The sequence below is a fragment of the Dermatophagoides farinae genome, chromosome 8 (assembly GCF_024713945.1).
Source record: "Dermatophagoides farinae isolate YC_2012a chromosome 8, ASM2471394v1, whole genome shotgun sequence".
NCBI lineage: Eukaryota > Metazoa > Arthropoda > Arachnida > Sarcoptiformes > Pyroglyphidae > Dermatophagoides > Dermatophagoides farinae.
This window is the reverse complement of record NC_134684.1, coordinates 1,662,023-1,676,779: the sequence shown is the minus strand read 5'-3', so window position 1 is coordinate 1,676,779 and position 14,757 is coordinate 1,662,023. Positions and strand designations below refer to the sequence as shown.

The 14,757-nt window shown below is 31.6% G+C and overlaps 3 protein-coding genes across 4 annotated transcripts; 2 read left to right on the top strand and 1 right to left on the bottom strand.

Moving 5' to 3' along the window:
• Positions 1-5: 5 nt before the first annotated feature.
• Positions 6-10,187, bottom strand: LOC124495755 (argus). The gene is made up of 9 exons (XM_075733518.1): positions 9,514-10,187; positions 9,353-9,420; positions 9,141-9,227; positions 8,531-8,704; positions 7,964-8,423; positions 7,756-7,901; positions 7,467-7,688; positions 7,064-7,409; positions 6-1,520 (listed from the first exon to the last, which is right to left on the bottom strand). Exons 1-9 carry the CDS (start codon positions 10,047-10,049, stop codon positions 44-46), a joined length of 3,516 nt encoding a protein of 1,171 aa, XP_075589633.1. The 5' UTR covers positions 10,050-10,187; the 3' UTR covers positions 6-43.
• On the top strand, positions 1,667-2,830 carry LOC124495761 (leptin receptor overlapping transcript-like 1). Of its 2 annotated transcripts, none has more exons than XM_047059192.2 (4): positions 1,667-1,798; positions 1,975-2,052; positions 2,111-2,309; positions 2,396-2,830. In XM_047059192.2, exons 2-4 carry the CDS (start codon positions 2,009-2,011, stop codon positions 2,504-2,506), a joined length of 354 nt encoding a protein of 117 aa, XP_046915148.1. In that variant the 5' UTR covers positions 1,667-1,798; positions 1,975-2,008; the 3' UTR covers positions 2,507-2,830. The 2 variants fall into 2 exon arrangements, with proteins under 2 accessions (XP_046915148.1, XP_046915149.1); XM_047059193.2 differs by having other exon boundaries at positions 1,776-1,901.
• Positions 3,041-6,261, top strand: TER94 (Transitional endoplasmic reticulum ATPase TER94). Its single transcript, XM_047059184.2, has 6 exons — positions 3,041-3,381; positions 3,460-3,562; positions 3,635-5,200; positions 5,254-5,721; positions 5,786-5,943; positions 6,001-6,261. Exons 1-6 carry the CDS (start codon positions 3,362-3,364, stop codon positions 6,068-6,070), a joined length of 2,385 nt encoding a protein of 794 aa, XP_046915140.1. The 5' UTR covers positions 3,041-3,361; the 3' UTR covers positions 6,071-6,261.
• Positions 10,188-14,757: the final 4,570 nt, after the last annotated feature.

Here is a 14,757-nt window from a genome sequence, read left to right as displayed (position 1 = left end):
CAGATTTGTGGATTAAAAAAATTTTTTTTTTCAAATCATAATTTTAATCAAAAAAATCTTCAACATCTAAATGATCATCAAGCAGGTGATCACCGAAACGTGTTAAATCAATTTGATTATAGATTAAAAATTCAAAAGTCTCTTCAAGATTATTATCACCAATTAAAATGGCACCTTTCATTTGTCCATTTTTAAGTATGACTTTAATATATACTTCTCGTGGTATTACTCGACATAAAATCTTATAATCATCGGTATTCATTTTTTGTCCATCATACAGTCCAAGTAATATGGTCCGGAATCCAAAAAATTGTGTCACATGTGCAAATACATCGAAATTAAAGTAAAGATTTGGATTATCACTATTTATCAGATTCATATGCCATTGAATACATTTGGCAGCATAGAAACCCATTTGACGTGCTTGAGTCCATAAACGCATCTGAAACCAATGAGATGATTGTGGCCAATTTACCGTACAAACATCACCGGCTGCATATATATCATTTAGATTTGTACGCATTTCTCGATCAATTAGAATGCCTTTATCGGTGGCTAATTGTAAACTTAAATAATTTTTATCATCAACAAAAACATCACTATTTGGCGTGACTCCGATTGCAACGATTATCATATCACAGCCAAATATTTTTCCATTCGTAAGTTCAACATAAATATTCCAGGGTCCATTTTTATCGAGATCCATTTTATTCGAAATAATATCTGGTATCGATTCGATTGTACGATAAACATTAACTATTTCAACTTTAGTTTCAATCATCACCTTTTTTCGTGATTCACGTCCTTTTAAATTTAATCCTTGTGACCAATCCGGTCCTAGTGAAATACCAAATTCATTTTTGAATAAATTGTCGTCGATATCAATTTGACCAAAACGGGCACGTTTTATTGGTTTACCGGTTGTTTCTTGTTTGGTGGTGGTTCCATGGTCGTTTAAAAATTCGGTGAAAAATTTCGCAGCACCTGCATCGAAAAATACGGCACCAATTGTTGTTTCACGAATGGCCCAAATAATTTCAACATTTTCAACAGCATAGACAACTTCAGTGGCAATACCACCATTACCCGCTACAATGATACGACGAGATCCAGCTAAAAGTTTTGTAAAATATTTCGCTGTCTGTGTATCACGGATATATCTGATGAATTGTCGAGCATCTTGATCATCGACTTTAATCGTTCGAGGTTTAGCTCCAGTACAGATACATAGTTTACTATATTTCAACCATTGTCCATCATCCAATTGAATTCTATGTCCATTGGAATCTAATCGAATGACTTTTTTGTTCATCAACACTTGTAAATTGGATGATTTCAATGAATTAGCATTCTGTTCAATTACATCGAACATATCGATGGATCGTCCTAATGTTTTAAGATTTGCAATCGTTTTCACTACAGCCGATGCTGAAACAAGAATTACACGATGATTTGGTCGATCTATTGAAAATGTTTTAGCACAAGTAACACCGGCAATACCACCACCGATAACAATCAATGGATCCATGTATTTATTCGTAAAAAAAATTTTTTTTTTTTTTGCTAAAATCCAAAAGTCACATGTCATTTATATAAGTGAAACGTCTTTTATGGAAATACACAAAACATATCTGTCATCAACAGCTGTGTGTGTGTGTATTCAATTATTGTGTTTTGACCGAATATTTATTAACCAAAAGTTTAATAAAATTGAATTTCGTTTTCTCGTTAATGCTCTACATTTTTATTGGATAAAATTTTTAATTTAATTTCAAATACAATATGGCTGGACTTAAAGGTATTGTCATTGGATTTTGTTTGTTTGAATATTTTCCCTTGTAATTTTCCCTTTTTTCTCTCACCATATGACGATTCAATGGTCCACCCATTAAATGATTAGAGTAAGAATTTTTTTTCTGTGTATAGAATTCAGGATTATTTCAATTAACAATGTTCTTCATTTCATGCAAATAGACTTGTCGTTTTGGCTTTTCTTGGTTCGGTTGGAATGACATTGGTCATTCTTAGCTGTGCATCACCAACATTTGGAGCGTAAGTGATTATTTATTTTCATCTTTTGCCATAATCTAATTCTGATTCTCTTTTTTAGTGTTTGGTGGCCATTCTTTGTCGTTATATTCTACATATTATCACCATTACCTGTATTGGTTGCGAATCGTTATATGGAAAATAATAGCACCTATTCTACAGCTGCCAAAGATGTGGCCCTATTTTTTACGGCCATTATTGTCATCTCAGCATATGGTTTACCAATTGTATTGGCACGAGCACCTCCTGAAAATCCTACGGTTAGTCAATATGGTTTTTTGTTTGAAATCTTTATTCTAAAAAAAAAAAATTTTGCCTTTTTTTCATGAAAAATTTCCATCAATAGATAGTACCCGGTGCTTGTGTTCTTGTATTGTTGGGCAACACTGTCGTCTTTCTAACTATTCTTGGATTTTTCTTTTCATTCACTCATGATGAATCAAGTGGATTGTTGTAATATCATTTTTTTTTCTCCAAATACGATTTATTCTTGATACCAACATGTAACATTTGTGTGTGTGTTTTTGTTCCGGATCATCCACACCACAATAGCAGAATATTGATTGAGTTGATTTTTAATTATTCCTTTCTTTCTTTTTTTTAGTAAGAAAAAGGTCTCAAAAAACCATTTCATTTTTATTTCCATGTATCCAATCATTATAAACAAAACAAAACAAAAATTAAATTTATGTTCCATGTGTACAGGGAGAGCGAGAAAAAAAACCGAATTTTCATTGCATTTTATTATCATTAAATTAAATGAATTTTTAAAAAAAAAAAATTTACAATACAATTTTCAATTAAATTTTTTTAATATTTTAAAAATTCAAGAATATTCCATGATTTTTTTTTGTTTAAACGCATGCGTTCATTCATTTTTGTTGTAAATTCTTTCTGATTCATCATTCATTCAATTATTAATGTTCCATGTTATGTTATATTTTGTGTTAAATACACACCAGCGCCGTCATTTATGAGCGCGTACGTCAGCATATATAAACTCAATATAAACTGCAGACACACAGTGACTCGACAATTTCGATTCGAACTCTCTCTTGCTCTTTCTTTCTTTTTGTGTTTTACTGTATTTTTTTTTTGTTTCACATTGTTCGTTCTGTCAGTCGATAAAATTCGTGCGCGTTTTGTTATATTCTGAATATATTTCTTTTTCTTTTCTTTTATTTTTTTTTTTTGTTGAAAAATATACGGACATCTAAAATCCGATCAACTTTGAATTTTTTGAAATTTTAAAATTGATATTTATTGATAAAATTGTTTGTGAATTTCAATAAAAACATATAAATATTGAAACATGTCTGAACCTAAACAAGGGTATGTCTGTTTTTTTTTCTTGTTTTTCATCATTCTTACATCATTTTTCTTTTTTGTTGTTGTTGTTGTCTTCGGTAGAGATGATTTGGCTACGGCCATTTTGAAACGCAAACAAAAACCAAATCGTCTTTTTGTGGAAGAAGCTACCAATGATGACAATTCGGTTATTGCTTTGTCGCCGGTAAGTTTGCCTCCCCCTTCCAATCTTGATTTGATATATTCTATATTCTATTTTAATTTTTTTTTATCTAAGGCTAAAATGGAAGAATTAAATCTTTTCCGTGGTGATACAGTCTTGTTGAAGGGTAAAAAACGACGTAACACTGTTTGCATTGTTCTATCGGATGATACCTGCCCAAATGAACATATTCGAATGAATAGATGTGTCCGAAATAATCTTCGTGTACGTTTTGGTGATTTGGTTTCTATTCAACATTGTCCTGATGTTAAATATGGTAAACGTGTCCACATATTGCCCATCGATGATACTGTTGAAGGTGTTACCGGCAGTATATTCGAAGTGTTTTTGAAACCATACTTTCTCGAAGCCTATCGACCAATTCACAAAGGCGATCTGTTTATTGTTCGTGCTGCAATGAAAGCTGTTGAATTTAAAGTTCTGGAAACTGATCCATCTCCATATTGTATTGTTTCACCTGATACGGTCATATTTTGCGAAGGAGAACCGGTCAAGCGTGAAGAAGAGGAAGAAAGTCTCAATTCGATTGGTTATGATGATATCGGTGGTTGCCGCAAACAATTGGCATTGATCAAAGAAATGGTTGAATTGCCCTTGCGTCATCCAACATTGTTTAAAGCTATTGGTGTCAAGCCTCCACGTGGTATTCTTCTTTATGGACCACCCGGTACCGGTAAAACGTTGATCGCTCGTGCCGTTGCAAACGAAACCGGTGCTTTCTTCTTTCTAATAAATGGACCGGAGATTATGAGCAAATTGGCTGGTGAATCTGAAAGCAATTTACGTCGTGCATTTGAAGAAGCCGAAAAAAATGCACCAGCCATCATCTTTATTGATGAATTGGATGCTATCGCCCCAAAACGTGAAAAAACTCATGGTGAAGTTGAACGACGTATTGTATCACAATTATTGACATTAATGGATGGTTTGAAACAACGTGCTCATGTCATTGTGATGGCCGCCACCAATCGACCGAATAGTATCGATCCAGCACTCAGACGTTTCGGTCGATTTGATCGTGAAGTCGATATTGGTATTCCAGATACAACTGGTCGTATGGAGATTCTCCGTATCCACACAAAAAATATGAAACTTGCTGAAGATGTTAATCTTGAAAAGATGGCTCAAGAAACCCATGGATTTGTTGGAGCTGATTTAGCTCAACTTTGTACTGAAGCCGCTTTACAACAAATTCGTGAAAAGATGGATCTGATTGATTTAGAAGAGGATCAAATAGACGCTGAAGTGTTGAATTCTTTGGCTGTGACAATGGACAATTTCCGTTATGCATTGGGTAAAAGCAGTCCGAGTGCTTTGAGAGAAACGATTGTTGAAGTTCCTACCGTGACCTGGGATGATATCGGTGGCTTACAGAATGTCAAAAAAGAATTACAAGAAATGATTCAATATCCGGTGGAACATCCGGATAAATTTCTCAAGTTTGGTATGACACCATCACGAGGTGTTCTTTTCTATGGCCCACCTGGTTGTGGTAAAACATTGTTGGCCAAAGCCATTGCCAACGAATGTCAAGCAAATTTCATATCGATTAAAGGTCCTGAATTGTTGACCATGTGGTTTGGTGAATCAGAAGCTAATGTCCGGGATGTCTTTGACAAGGTATTTTTGAAAATTAGAAAAAAAAATCCATGTATTACAATATTTTTTATTAGGCACGTGCTGCTGCGCCTTGTGTGTTGTTTTTTGATGAACTTGATTCGATTGCCAAAGCTCGTGGTGGTAGCGTGGGCGATGCCGGTGGTGCTGCCGATCGTGTCATCAATCAAATTCTAACCGAAATGGATGGTATGGGTAGCAAAAAGAATGTGTTCATCATTGGCGCAACAAATCGTCCTGATATTATTGATCCAGCCATTTTGCGTCCTGGTCGTCTAGATCAGCTAATCTATATTCCATTACCTGATGAAAAATCACGAGAATCAATTTTAAAGGCAAATCTTCGAAAATCACCCATTTCAAAAGAAGTAGATTTAAGTTACATTGCTAAGATAACACACGGATTCAGTGGTGCAGATCTTACTGAAATATGTCAACGTGCCTGTAAACTTGCTATTCGTGAAGCAATCGAAGCAGAAATTAAACGGGCCAAGGAAAAGAAAGATCAAGAACCATCGGCAATGGTATGAAAAGAGTACATTCATAACTAGTCATTATAATTATTCTCATGATTTATTCGCTTTTTAGGATGTGGAAGAACAAGATCCAGTGCCCGAAATTCGTCGAGATCATTTTGAAGATGCTATGAAAATGGCACGACGATCTGTCAGTGATGCAGATATCCGAAAATACGAAATGTTCTCACAAACATTGCAACAAAGTCGAGGTTTTGGTTCAAATTTCAGGTAAAACCATTCATCTTTTTACGATTCTCTTATTAACACATTTTTTTATTGCAACAGATTTCCAGGAAGCCAGAATCCATCTTCAAACAACGAAGCCGATAACGTTGACGAAGACTTGTACACATAGATAATTTTGAGTTACGTTTACATATAAAAAAACGAATGTTAACCGATGAAAAATTCTGTTTTGGTAGTTGTGATGATTTGAATATATGAAACCATACACCATTCGGCATAGGAAGAAGACATACAAGACACTTTTGTATAATTCTATTTTAAAAATTCTTTTTCAATAAAGATCTTTATCCTTTTAAAAAATGATTTATTTATTTTTTTTTTTTGTTTATTTATCATGAAAAACAAGGCCTATGGTTTAGTTTGATGTATGGCCTGATGTTATTGAAAAAAATTTACAAAACATACATGATGATCTGATAATGATATACAGAGAATACTTTTAAAAGCATTCGAATCACACATTATTTAAATCGATTGATCTTGATCTTGATATAAATACCATCACACACACACACACACACATTCGCAATGTTTACTATATGGATACATAAAAAAATACAAAAATTGGACTAGTGAATTGCCGGCAGAGGCGATTTACGTAAATATGTGTATGTGTGTGATAAAGATAAATTCTATAAAAATTTAGGCTGATTATCTACAAAAGATAAAATTGCAAAAATAATATTTACAAAAATGTTTCTAATAGAAAAAAAGGTAAAAAAAAATCTCATATTGATTTTTTTTTTGCTCGCTACAATTGATGAGATTTCATATTTATATATATCGGCTATGAATGAATTTATGGCATATCCATAGACAAAAAAAAAATAGGCAGCAACCAGATATACAAATACATTTGTCTTAGTAAAATATCACAACCACAGGAATTGATACGATGAAATAAAATAAAAAAAAACAATTATTTGGTCCAGCATGAATTTGGCCAAGCATTCCATTGAATCAATGATTCGATGAAAAATTTGAATTGAATTGGAAAGACAAAGACAGATTGAATGATTGATTGTTTGAGCATCGTTATCATAATTTTAAACGAAAGCTGACCACAATGGTAATGAATAACCATGAGAAAATAAATTGTTTTTGACAGCTATGTTTGATGATTGAAACCGAACTCGAACGCTGACAGGAACCTTCATTGATCAGAGTGAAAGAAATGCTATCATCATATTTGGTTGAGGCATATTTGTTGGTTGGATATTGATCACCGATGACCACCGATGGACGGAATGATCTTGAAGGATTTTGTGTATTGTCATAGTTTTGGAAGATTTGATCATTGCGATAGCAAAAATGACTATTACGAATTAAACGAATTTCTTGATTATCGATATTGTAAGATATACAATATTCATAATTGAATTTATCAATCAATGATACAAGAAAGTATTGGGTATTATTCTCTTTCCAACCACCGCGGCAATAAAAATCTAAGATTTTAGAAAATGGTTAGATAAAATTTGTAAAGTAGCAATTGATTAGCTTACTTTTAACTCGATTATCTGTAGTACAGATAAATTGAAACAATTCCGGTTCTTCACAATTTGAACGTAATTTTAAAGCCTTTTCTTGGCACATGAATCGTGAATCTAGTAACGATACTAGTCGGCTATAATTGGCCATAACTTTTTGATTATAACTGTATGGCATTCGTGTACGAATTGAAAAGATTCCACTTAGTTCACAAGGACGAGTTTCCTGATCCATGGCTGAATTATGGAAAAAAAATAAAACAATCATTATTCGCTATGCCAAGAAAATGTCTTGATAACATACTTGTCAATGTAATGAAATTCGTTGGACGAAGATTAAAATTATTTGGCGAACAAGCTTCATTTATATCAGAAACAATGTTTCCAATTTGTAATTCGGTAATACGATCTTCTCGTTGATAGGCATTCATACAGGCATAACCACTTGAACTGTTGGAAAGTAACAAATTAGATGAATATCTAGCATGAAAAAAAGAGAAAAATCTACATACCATTGCACTGTTGTATGTATGATAAATCGGCTAGTATTAAAGCGATATTGAAATGAAACATCATCAGCTCGAATGCATTTGGCTAGCTGAAACACCGTTTGTTTCATGTCAACGACAGTAAATTGATTTAAGGCAGTAAAATCGTGGACATGACGATTATCCAAAGTGGTCCAAAGTTTCACTTCAGTAATCCAAGGAGGAAATTCACAACTAGATTGAATGGAATTAGATTTACGCAATTTAAATGTACGGGAACCATCACGTGGTGAGAATAGGCCTTCACAGCTAGCATCACCAGATTGGCCAATATTGTAGCTTTCAACATAATCAGAATTGTTACGTTCAAATACGAAACATCGAAAACGATCTTCATCGGTTGTGGCAAGTTGATGATATAGTTTTCCTACTAGATATCGATATGATCCTTCTTTCCAATCGGCCAAACATTCAAGTTCTTCCACTATTTATTGATATGATAAAAAAAAAGATTTATTAGTAGATTGAAACATTCGATTCAAAGATGATGATGAATACAATGACAATGATTAAAATTTTATCATGTCATACCTTTACTTTCAGAGCCTTTAACGTCGATACAAGCTCGAAATTTGAACAACAAATGTCGGTCATCAGTACATTCATCAATTGTTGATGGTGGATCTCGACATTCATTCATAATACCTTTCGAATAGGAAAACGTGAATGGACCACTGAAAGGACACTTGATGGGAGATGTATTTACTGTTAATAACCGTAGATAATAATAAAAAAAACAAAATAGATAACGAATTAGACAAAGTTTTAGTTAGATGCAATGATATTATAATTGTCTAACAACAAACGAATTGATTGAATCGATTGATTGATTGATTGATCGGTCGATTAGGTCTGTTTGTACGATAGACTAATCGAACAATCGAATGACAACTATAACGGAACAAATTTTTTTTTAAATGAAGTTTTAAAAAACAAGCCAATCATTCAAAACACACACACAATAGCAATAAGTAATGTGGTATTTGCGTAGATAATGAAACAAATCATCATCATGTTGCTGTCAGCATCGTCATTGATTTTGATGAAGATGGCGAAAAAACAGCAATGATAATGGATTTGTTGTCGTTACATTGACATACAATTTGATTCAATAAAATTTGATTATAATACAATGACAAACCTCGGAACAATGAATACAATGGAGCATCACCGTTAATTTCGAAACAAATTTCATTTGAATATTCCGATAATGGATAACAATAACTCGCTATTGAATAGAGAAAGAAAGAGAGATGAGGAAGAATAGATGATAATAATGGGGAAAAATTGTCGAATTAATATTTTGGAAAAAAAATTGAACGATCAACGAATATTTTTATTCTATTAACATACTTTCTTTATATTGTAAAATATTGGCATGTCTTTCGCTAATAACCAAACATCGAACACATCGATCAGTTCTAAGAAATTTTTTGAATGAAAAAAAAAATTTCAATTAATTAATGAAAATATCTATTATATTATCTATTGAAAAAATAAAATTGTCAACTTACTTATTTTCGATAATATATTTATCACCATGATTTTTTCGACAAAAACCTTTATGTGAAATGTTATTCATTGTTATTGTTATCGTTCCAGAGACACCTTTCTGGAACCAACTACCCCACCAATGTTCAGGAAATCGACATTCTTCACTGGTTCTTGCAGCATCGGTAATGTACGACACTCGAACAAACGTTGATAACAAACAAATGATTATCGTAGCAAAAATTATGGATAAATGTAATGATTGTCTACAAAAATTATCCACTATCATTGATCGATGACAATGTTTAGTCCGTTTATATGATAGTGGATGTCGATTCATAAATGAATCGATTAATAAGGTCAAATATTGAGACCATATCGTAGATTGATGTCTGCAATTCATTTCGTCTGTGGTTATTGATGAATTTTTATGATTATTATCTAATGATGATGATAATGATGGAATTATAATTCGATGATCATGGCCATCATCGCGATGATAATTATAAACATTATCCTTAAATAATGACATTATTTTCATTGATAAGGATGATTTCATGATACAGACACATTTATTGCAATGATATTTGAAAAGGATGATCTGTTGATACAAAAAAAAAAAAATTTATATCACTGACACACACACATTGTTATAATTTTTTTCAAATCAAATTCCGTTAACAAAAGCAACAATAATAGGAAGCTGCAATTCCATTTCTGGAGTGGATAAAAAAGGCGATGGCAATGGTGATGATGATCATATACAGCCATCAATTTTTTTTTATTCATTCATTGGTTACTATGGTCATGTTATCACATCATAAACACAAAAATACACACTCGATCTTCATAGGTAAACAAATAATTTTGGTCAATCAAACAAACAAAAAAAAATAGAACGGCTACAACGTTCAAAATTATCAATCACAATCATCATGATGAAAAAAATGTCAATGAACGTTCTTATCATCTAAATATCGTTGTGTGTGTGTGTGTAAATAAACCATGGATGAGATTATGTTTGACAAATAATTGTAACATTCGAACACACACACACACATAGATGATGATGAAGATCAAATCAAATATCTTGAAAAAATGACGTTTTTTTGTTCATGTTGTTGAATTTCATGAATTTGGCAATGAATAAATCACCGATGACAAATATTTTCCAAAAAAATAAAATGGATGAAGATTGAACCTTGGGCAATGACCACGATGTGAAAGAAAAAAAAAATCTTTCTGTATATCAAGTTACACAATTTTTTTTATATATTTTATTTTCAACACACAAACACATAGATGCAAAGATCAGAATGAAATATTATTATTCTTACTAATCTGGATGCCAAAGAACCCAGTATAGATTTGAATGGATATCTATCAAACCAATCTAAAAGAATCAAGAGTCTGGGCGTCGTGTGTTTTGTGCACGAAATATCAAAGATTTCATTGAATTTTTTTTCATATAATAAATGAGTCGAGTCAAAACATAAACGCTTTCGTCGTCGTCGTCGTCTTCATCGAAAGTTGGCCAGTCCGCTCATCATCAACAATCTATGGATCAAATCTTTCTCTCTTTTGCTCTCTATTTTCATTCTATAGAACATACACTATCAAATTGACACCCGCCATCCAAAATTAATTCATCGTCACAACTTTCATGGATAACCCATGGTAATACAATTTTATATTGAAATGAATTCATTTTTTTTATCGAATTCAATAGTGGTATATGTAATGAATAAATATGAGTAGTAGTAGCATCAAAAAATGTTAAAAAACAGGTTCCATGGGGTAGTAGTTCACAGGTAAAAAATTAAAGTTATGGTTTCATTTTTTTTATGCCACTACTATTAACACACTAAAGCCAGTACTAATATATTTTAAATCGAAGGGGTCAAATCTTGTGTTTATGGATGAAAGATTCGATGATTCAGTTCGGTTCCAACACATTTTGGTCAATTGACTAAGATCTTTTTTGTTTTCTTGTTATCATCATCAACTATAGTCACGATTTTTTTTTCTTCTCCAGTCTTTTAGTTATGATATGATGATAACTTAAATATATTAAATTCAATTCAAAGAAAAAATCTAAAATATCAACAAAAGAGTGTTTTCTGTATTCACCGTTTGAATAAGAGAGAGAAAAAAAAGCTGCTGGTTCTTTCTCGTTGTCGTTGTCGTCGTTATCGTAATCATCGTAAATTTCAATTTTTCAAAATTTTTTTTATTTGTATAAAAATGGACAGCAATAATAAAAACCTGGCCATGTTGATGATGATGATGATGATGGTGATGATAAGAGAAAGAACATGAAATTCGATTAAACTTTTTTTTTATGCACTACATGCTGTATATATTGGTCGATTATATATATTTTGTTTAATTTTTATCATTAGGCCATCATAGTCATCAACATTATCATCATCATCATCATTATTATTATTTAGTAAGAAAACAAATTTCAATTGCAGAAATTCGTGTATTCATTCATTCATTCATATGTAATTTAAACATTATTTACTTAACAATTGTTTTCCCCACTAAGAAAAAAAAGAAGGGGACAGTAATTTTTTTTCAAAAAAAAAAATCTTCAACTTTTTCAATTGAGCCACATTTATAAAACATGCCACTCACACTAAACACACAGGAAGGAAAGAAGAAAAATCGAACAAATATATAAACAAGACGGGAAAAAAATAGTTCGATATTATCGATTTTTGATTCGAATTTTAGTTTTTATTTTTTTTTTTTTTTGGTAAGTTCATCACTTTGGTTCCTTGGTTCGATTCGTGTTTTTTTTTGCTCTTATGATTTGCCGACGTTGTACATTTTTGCATGTTGTCTTTTAATCGGTTTTGTATCAATGGATCGAATATAAATTCCAGAATGACATGACCAGAAATTTATGTGTGTGTATATATGCAAACGATTTGACCGTAACTGTTTTTGTTTGTTTTCGGTCGAATTAACCTACAACAATGATGGATGGATCGACATGGATGTGAACGACCGAAAATGATATTTAAAATAAAAAAATGAAATTTTTTCTCCATAATGATTATGATATACGTTGTATGATTTGAAAATTGAAAATGAATTTTTTTTTGTTCACCAACTCATTTTCCTAATCATCATCGTTTTTATTATGAAGACATGTATCCAGGAAAAATTATTCGAATGAGAAACCAATGGTTATATGTGGATGTTAAATCCTCAAATAAACGAGCACACACACACAACATACAATGAAGAGATGGTGAAATTAAATTGAAATAAATTCAAATGGAGAAAAATAAAATAGAAATTGAGATTGAGATTTATATAAACAAAACAAAAACTACTCGAATATACACAGCAGACAGACAAGCAAACAAAAAAACAAAAAAAAACGAAACCTATTATCATCATCATCATCATCATCACTGACAATTCCATATTGTGTTTGTTCTGATTGTTCCAATTGGAACACTTTTATTATTATTCTATATTGCACATAACCTTTACACACAGACACACACACGCACACACACATCGAAATGGATCGTTGGAAATTATTATTGATCACTATTTATTTGGATTTTTTTTTATTCAACAACAACAACTGAAATAGTTTCATATTCTGTGGAAACGATGGCGAGGTTTTTTTCTTTTTTTGAATAATGAGTTTTTTTTACATTCAATTTTCATATTTGCGGTCATATATAATCAAATATTAACGTAAACAAACAAAAAAATTCAAGTGCTGCTACGGATGAGTTTCTGGATTTCTTCATCCTCATCATCATATCGGATATCGATATAATACCTGCAGACTACAGGAACAGGACTAGATTTTCCTAGGTCTAAAAAAATAACGGTATAATGCGATAAAACCTATTCATCATTATCATCGATCATTAATGATGAATCGAGAGAGAGAGAAAACAACGAAACCATTTTATCACAAGACCGGATATAATTGGATTTTTTTTTCTACATTCTCATTCGATAATTTCTATCTTTCTCTAATTTGAATTGAGAATTGATTAGCAAAACGAGAAAAAAAACTTGATGATTCATCGTATATATAATAATGAAGAAAGATGATTACCTACACATTATATACACAGTGGTCACAGAATACAATTATACCCAATGAATTTATAGAGATTGATCATTGTGGTGGTGGTGGTCATCATGCACATTCACGTATATACTGGAATTAATCGAATCGATCTATTTCGAATTTTGAAGAAAAACGTGTCTACGTTGGAATTATTATTAAATTGACATGTCCACAATGTGGTCATCATCATCATCATCATCAACAACAACAACAACGACAAAATTATGGCTATTAGAGTCATAATTTTAACCTTAACCTGTGCTATTCTATAGAGGAATTTGGCTTTATATTATTAATTAACCGAAAAAAAACTTTTAATTAATGAATTCTTTCATTTAAATAATTTTTCTCTTGTTTATGAATGTTTGTGTGAATGTCATGAAGATATTCTGATTCTGGGTTGACATGGAATGTCATTTATGCAACATTACAGGACTTCTTTTTTTTATAAAAAAAGTGGAAAAAGAACTTTCATTACATTGAACCTATGTTTTGTTGTTGTTGTAATGTATTGTATTTCAATGGGAAAAATAAATCGTCATCATCATCATAGACAATCGAAATGTAATCATTACCTTTTTTTTGATAATTACAGAATCATTTAGAATCGAGGTATATTTAAATGTGTTGAACCTATTATTATATGCCTTTGAAATTTAGCTGGCCAGAATGGAATCAAAATGGAAAAAAAAGAGAAAATAAATTCACCGGGAAGCAAACAAAGCTAGCCTTTAGGCCGATATCTAAAGAATTCAGGTGAATATTAAAATATTCTTGTGTGTGTGGGTGTTGCTGGGAAGAATAGTCAGTGAATGGGAGGAGAAAAACACCATGTTTTTTTCAACAATTTTCTAATTTTTTTTTTTTTGGAAAAAAAATTTTGTATAGATGGAATATGACGAAATGATAAACCAAAAAAAAAGTGTCAATTTGGAACACAAGAACTGTTGGAATACACCGATTCTTATTGGACCGTGTCCGAATAAATTATAATTTTTTTCGAAACTTGGAAAATATGGAAAATTCAGAATTGAAAAAGAAAGCAAAATTCAACAGAATCACCAATTTGTTTGTCGCTAAAAAAAACTAAAAGCAGAATAAATTTTATTCTCGACTGAATATCGTGTGAATAATAAAAAAAAACAAAAAAAAAAGA

Bases quoted from the DNA above. Each gene is read 5' to 3' on its own strand.
- LOC124495761 (XM_047059192.2), top strand. From the start codon at position 2,009: ATGACATTGGTCATTCTTAGCTGTGCATCACCAACATTTGGAGC. The intron at 2,053-2,110 runs GTAAGTGATTAT...TCTCTTTTTTAG, and splicing joins GCATCACCAACATTTGGAGC to TGTTTGGTGGCCATTCTTTG. The intron at 2,310-2,395 runs GTTAGTCAATAT...TTCCATCAATAG, and splicing joins CACCTCCTGAAAATCCTACG to ATAGTACCCGGTGCTTGTGT.
- TER94 (XM_047059184.2), top strand. From the start codon at position 3,362: ATGTCTGAACCTAAACAAGG. The intron at 3,563-3,634 runs GTAAGTTTGCCT...TTTTTATCTAAG, and splicing joins CGGTTATTGCTTTGTCGCCG to GCTAAAATGGAAGAATTAAA. The intron at 5,944-6,000 runs GTAAAACCATTC...TTATTGCAACAG, and splicing joins GGTTTTGGTTCAAATTTCAG to ATTTCCAGGAAGCCAGAATC.
- LOC124495755 (XM_075733518.1), bottom strand. From the start codon at position 10,049: ATGAAATCATCCTTATCAATGAAAATAATGTCATTATTTAAGGATAAT. The intron at 9,421-9,513 runs GTAAGTTGACAA...AAAATTTCTTAG, and splicing joins AAATATATTATCGAAAATAA to AACTGATCGATGTGTTCGAT. The intron at 9,228-9,352 runs GTATGTTAATAG...TCTATTCAATAG, and splicing joins TATTTTACAATATAAAGAAA to CGAGTTATTGTTATCCATTA.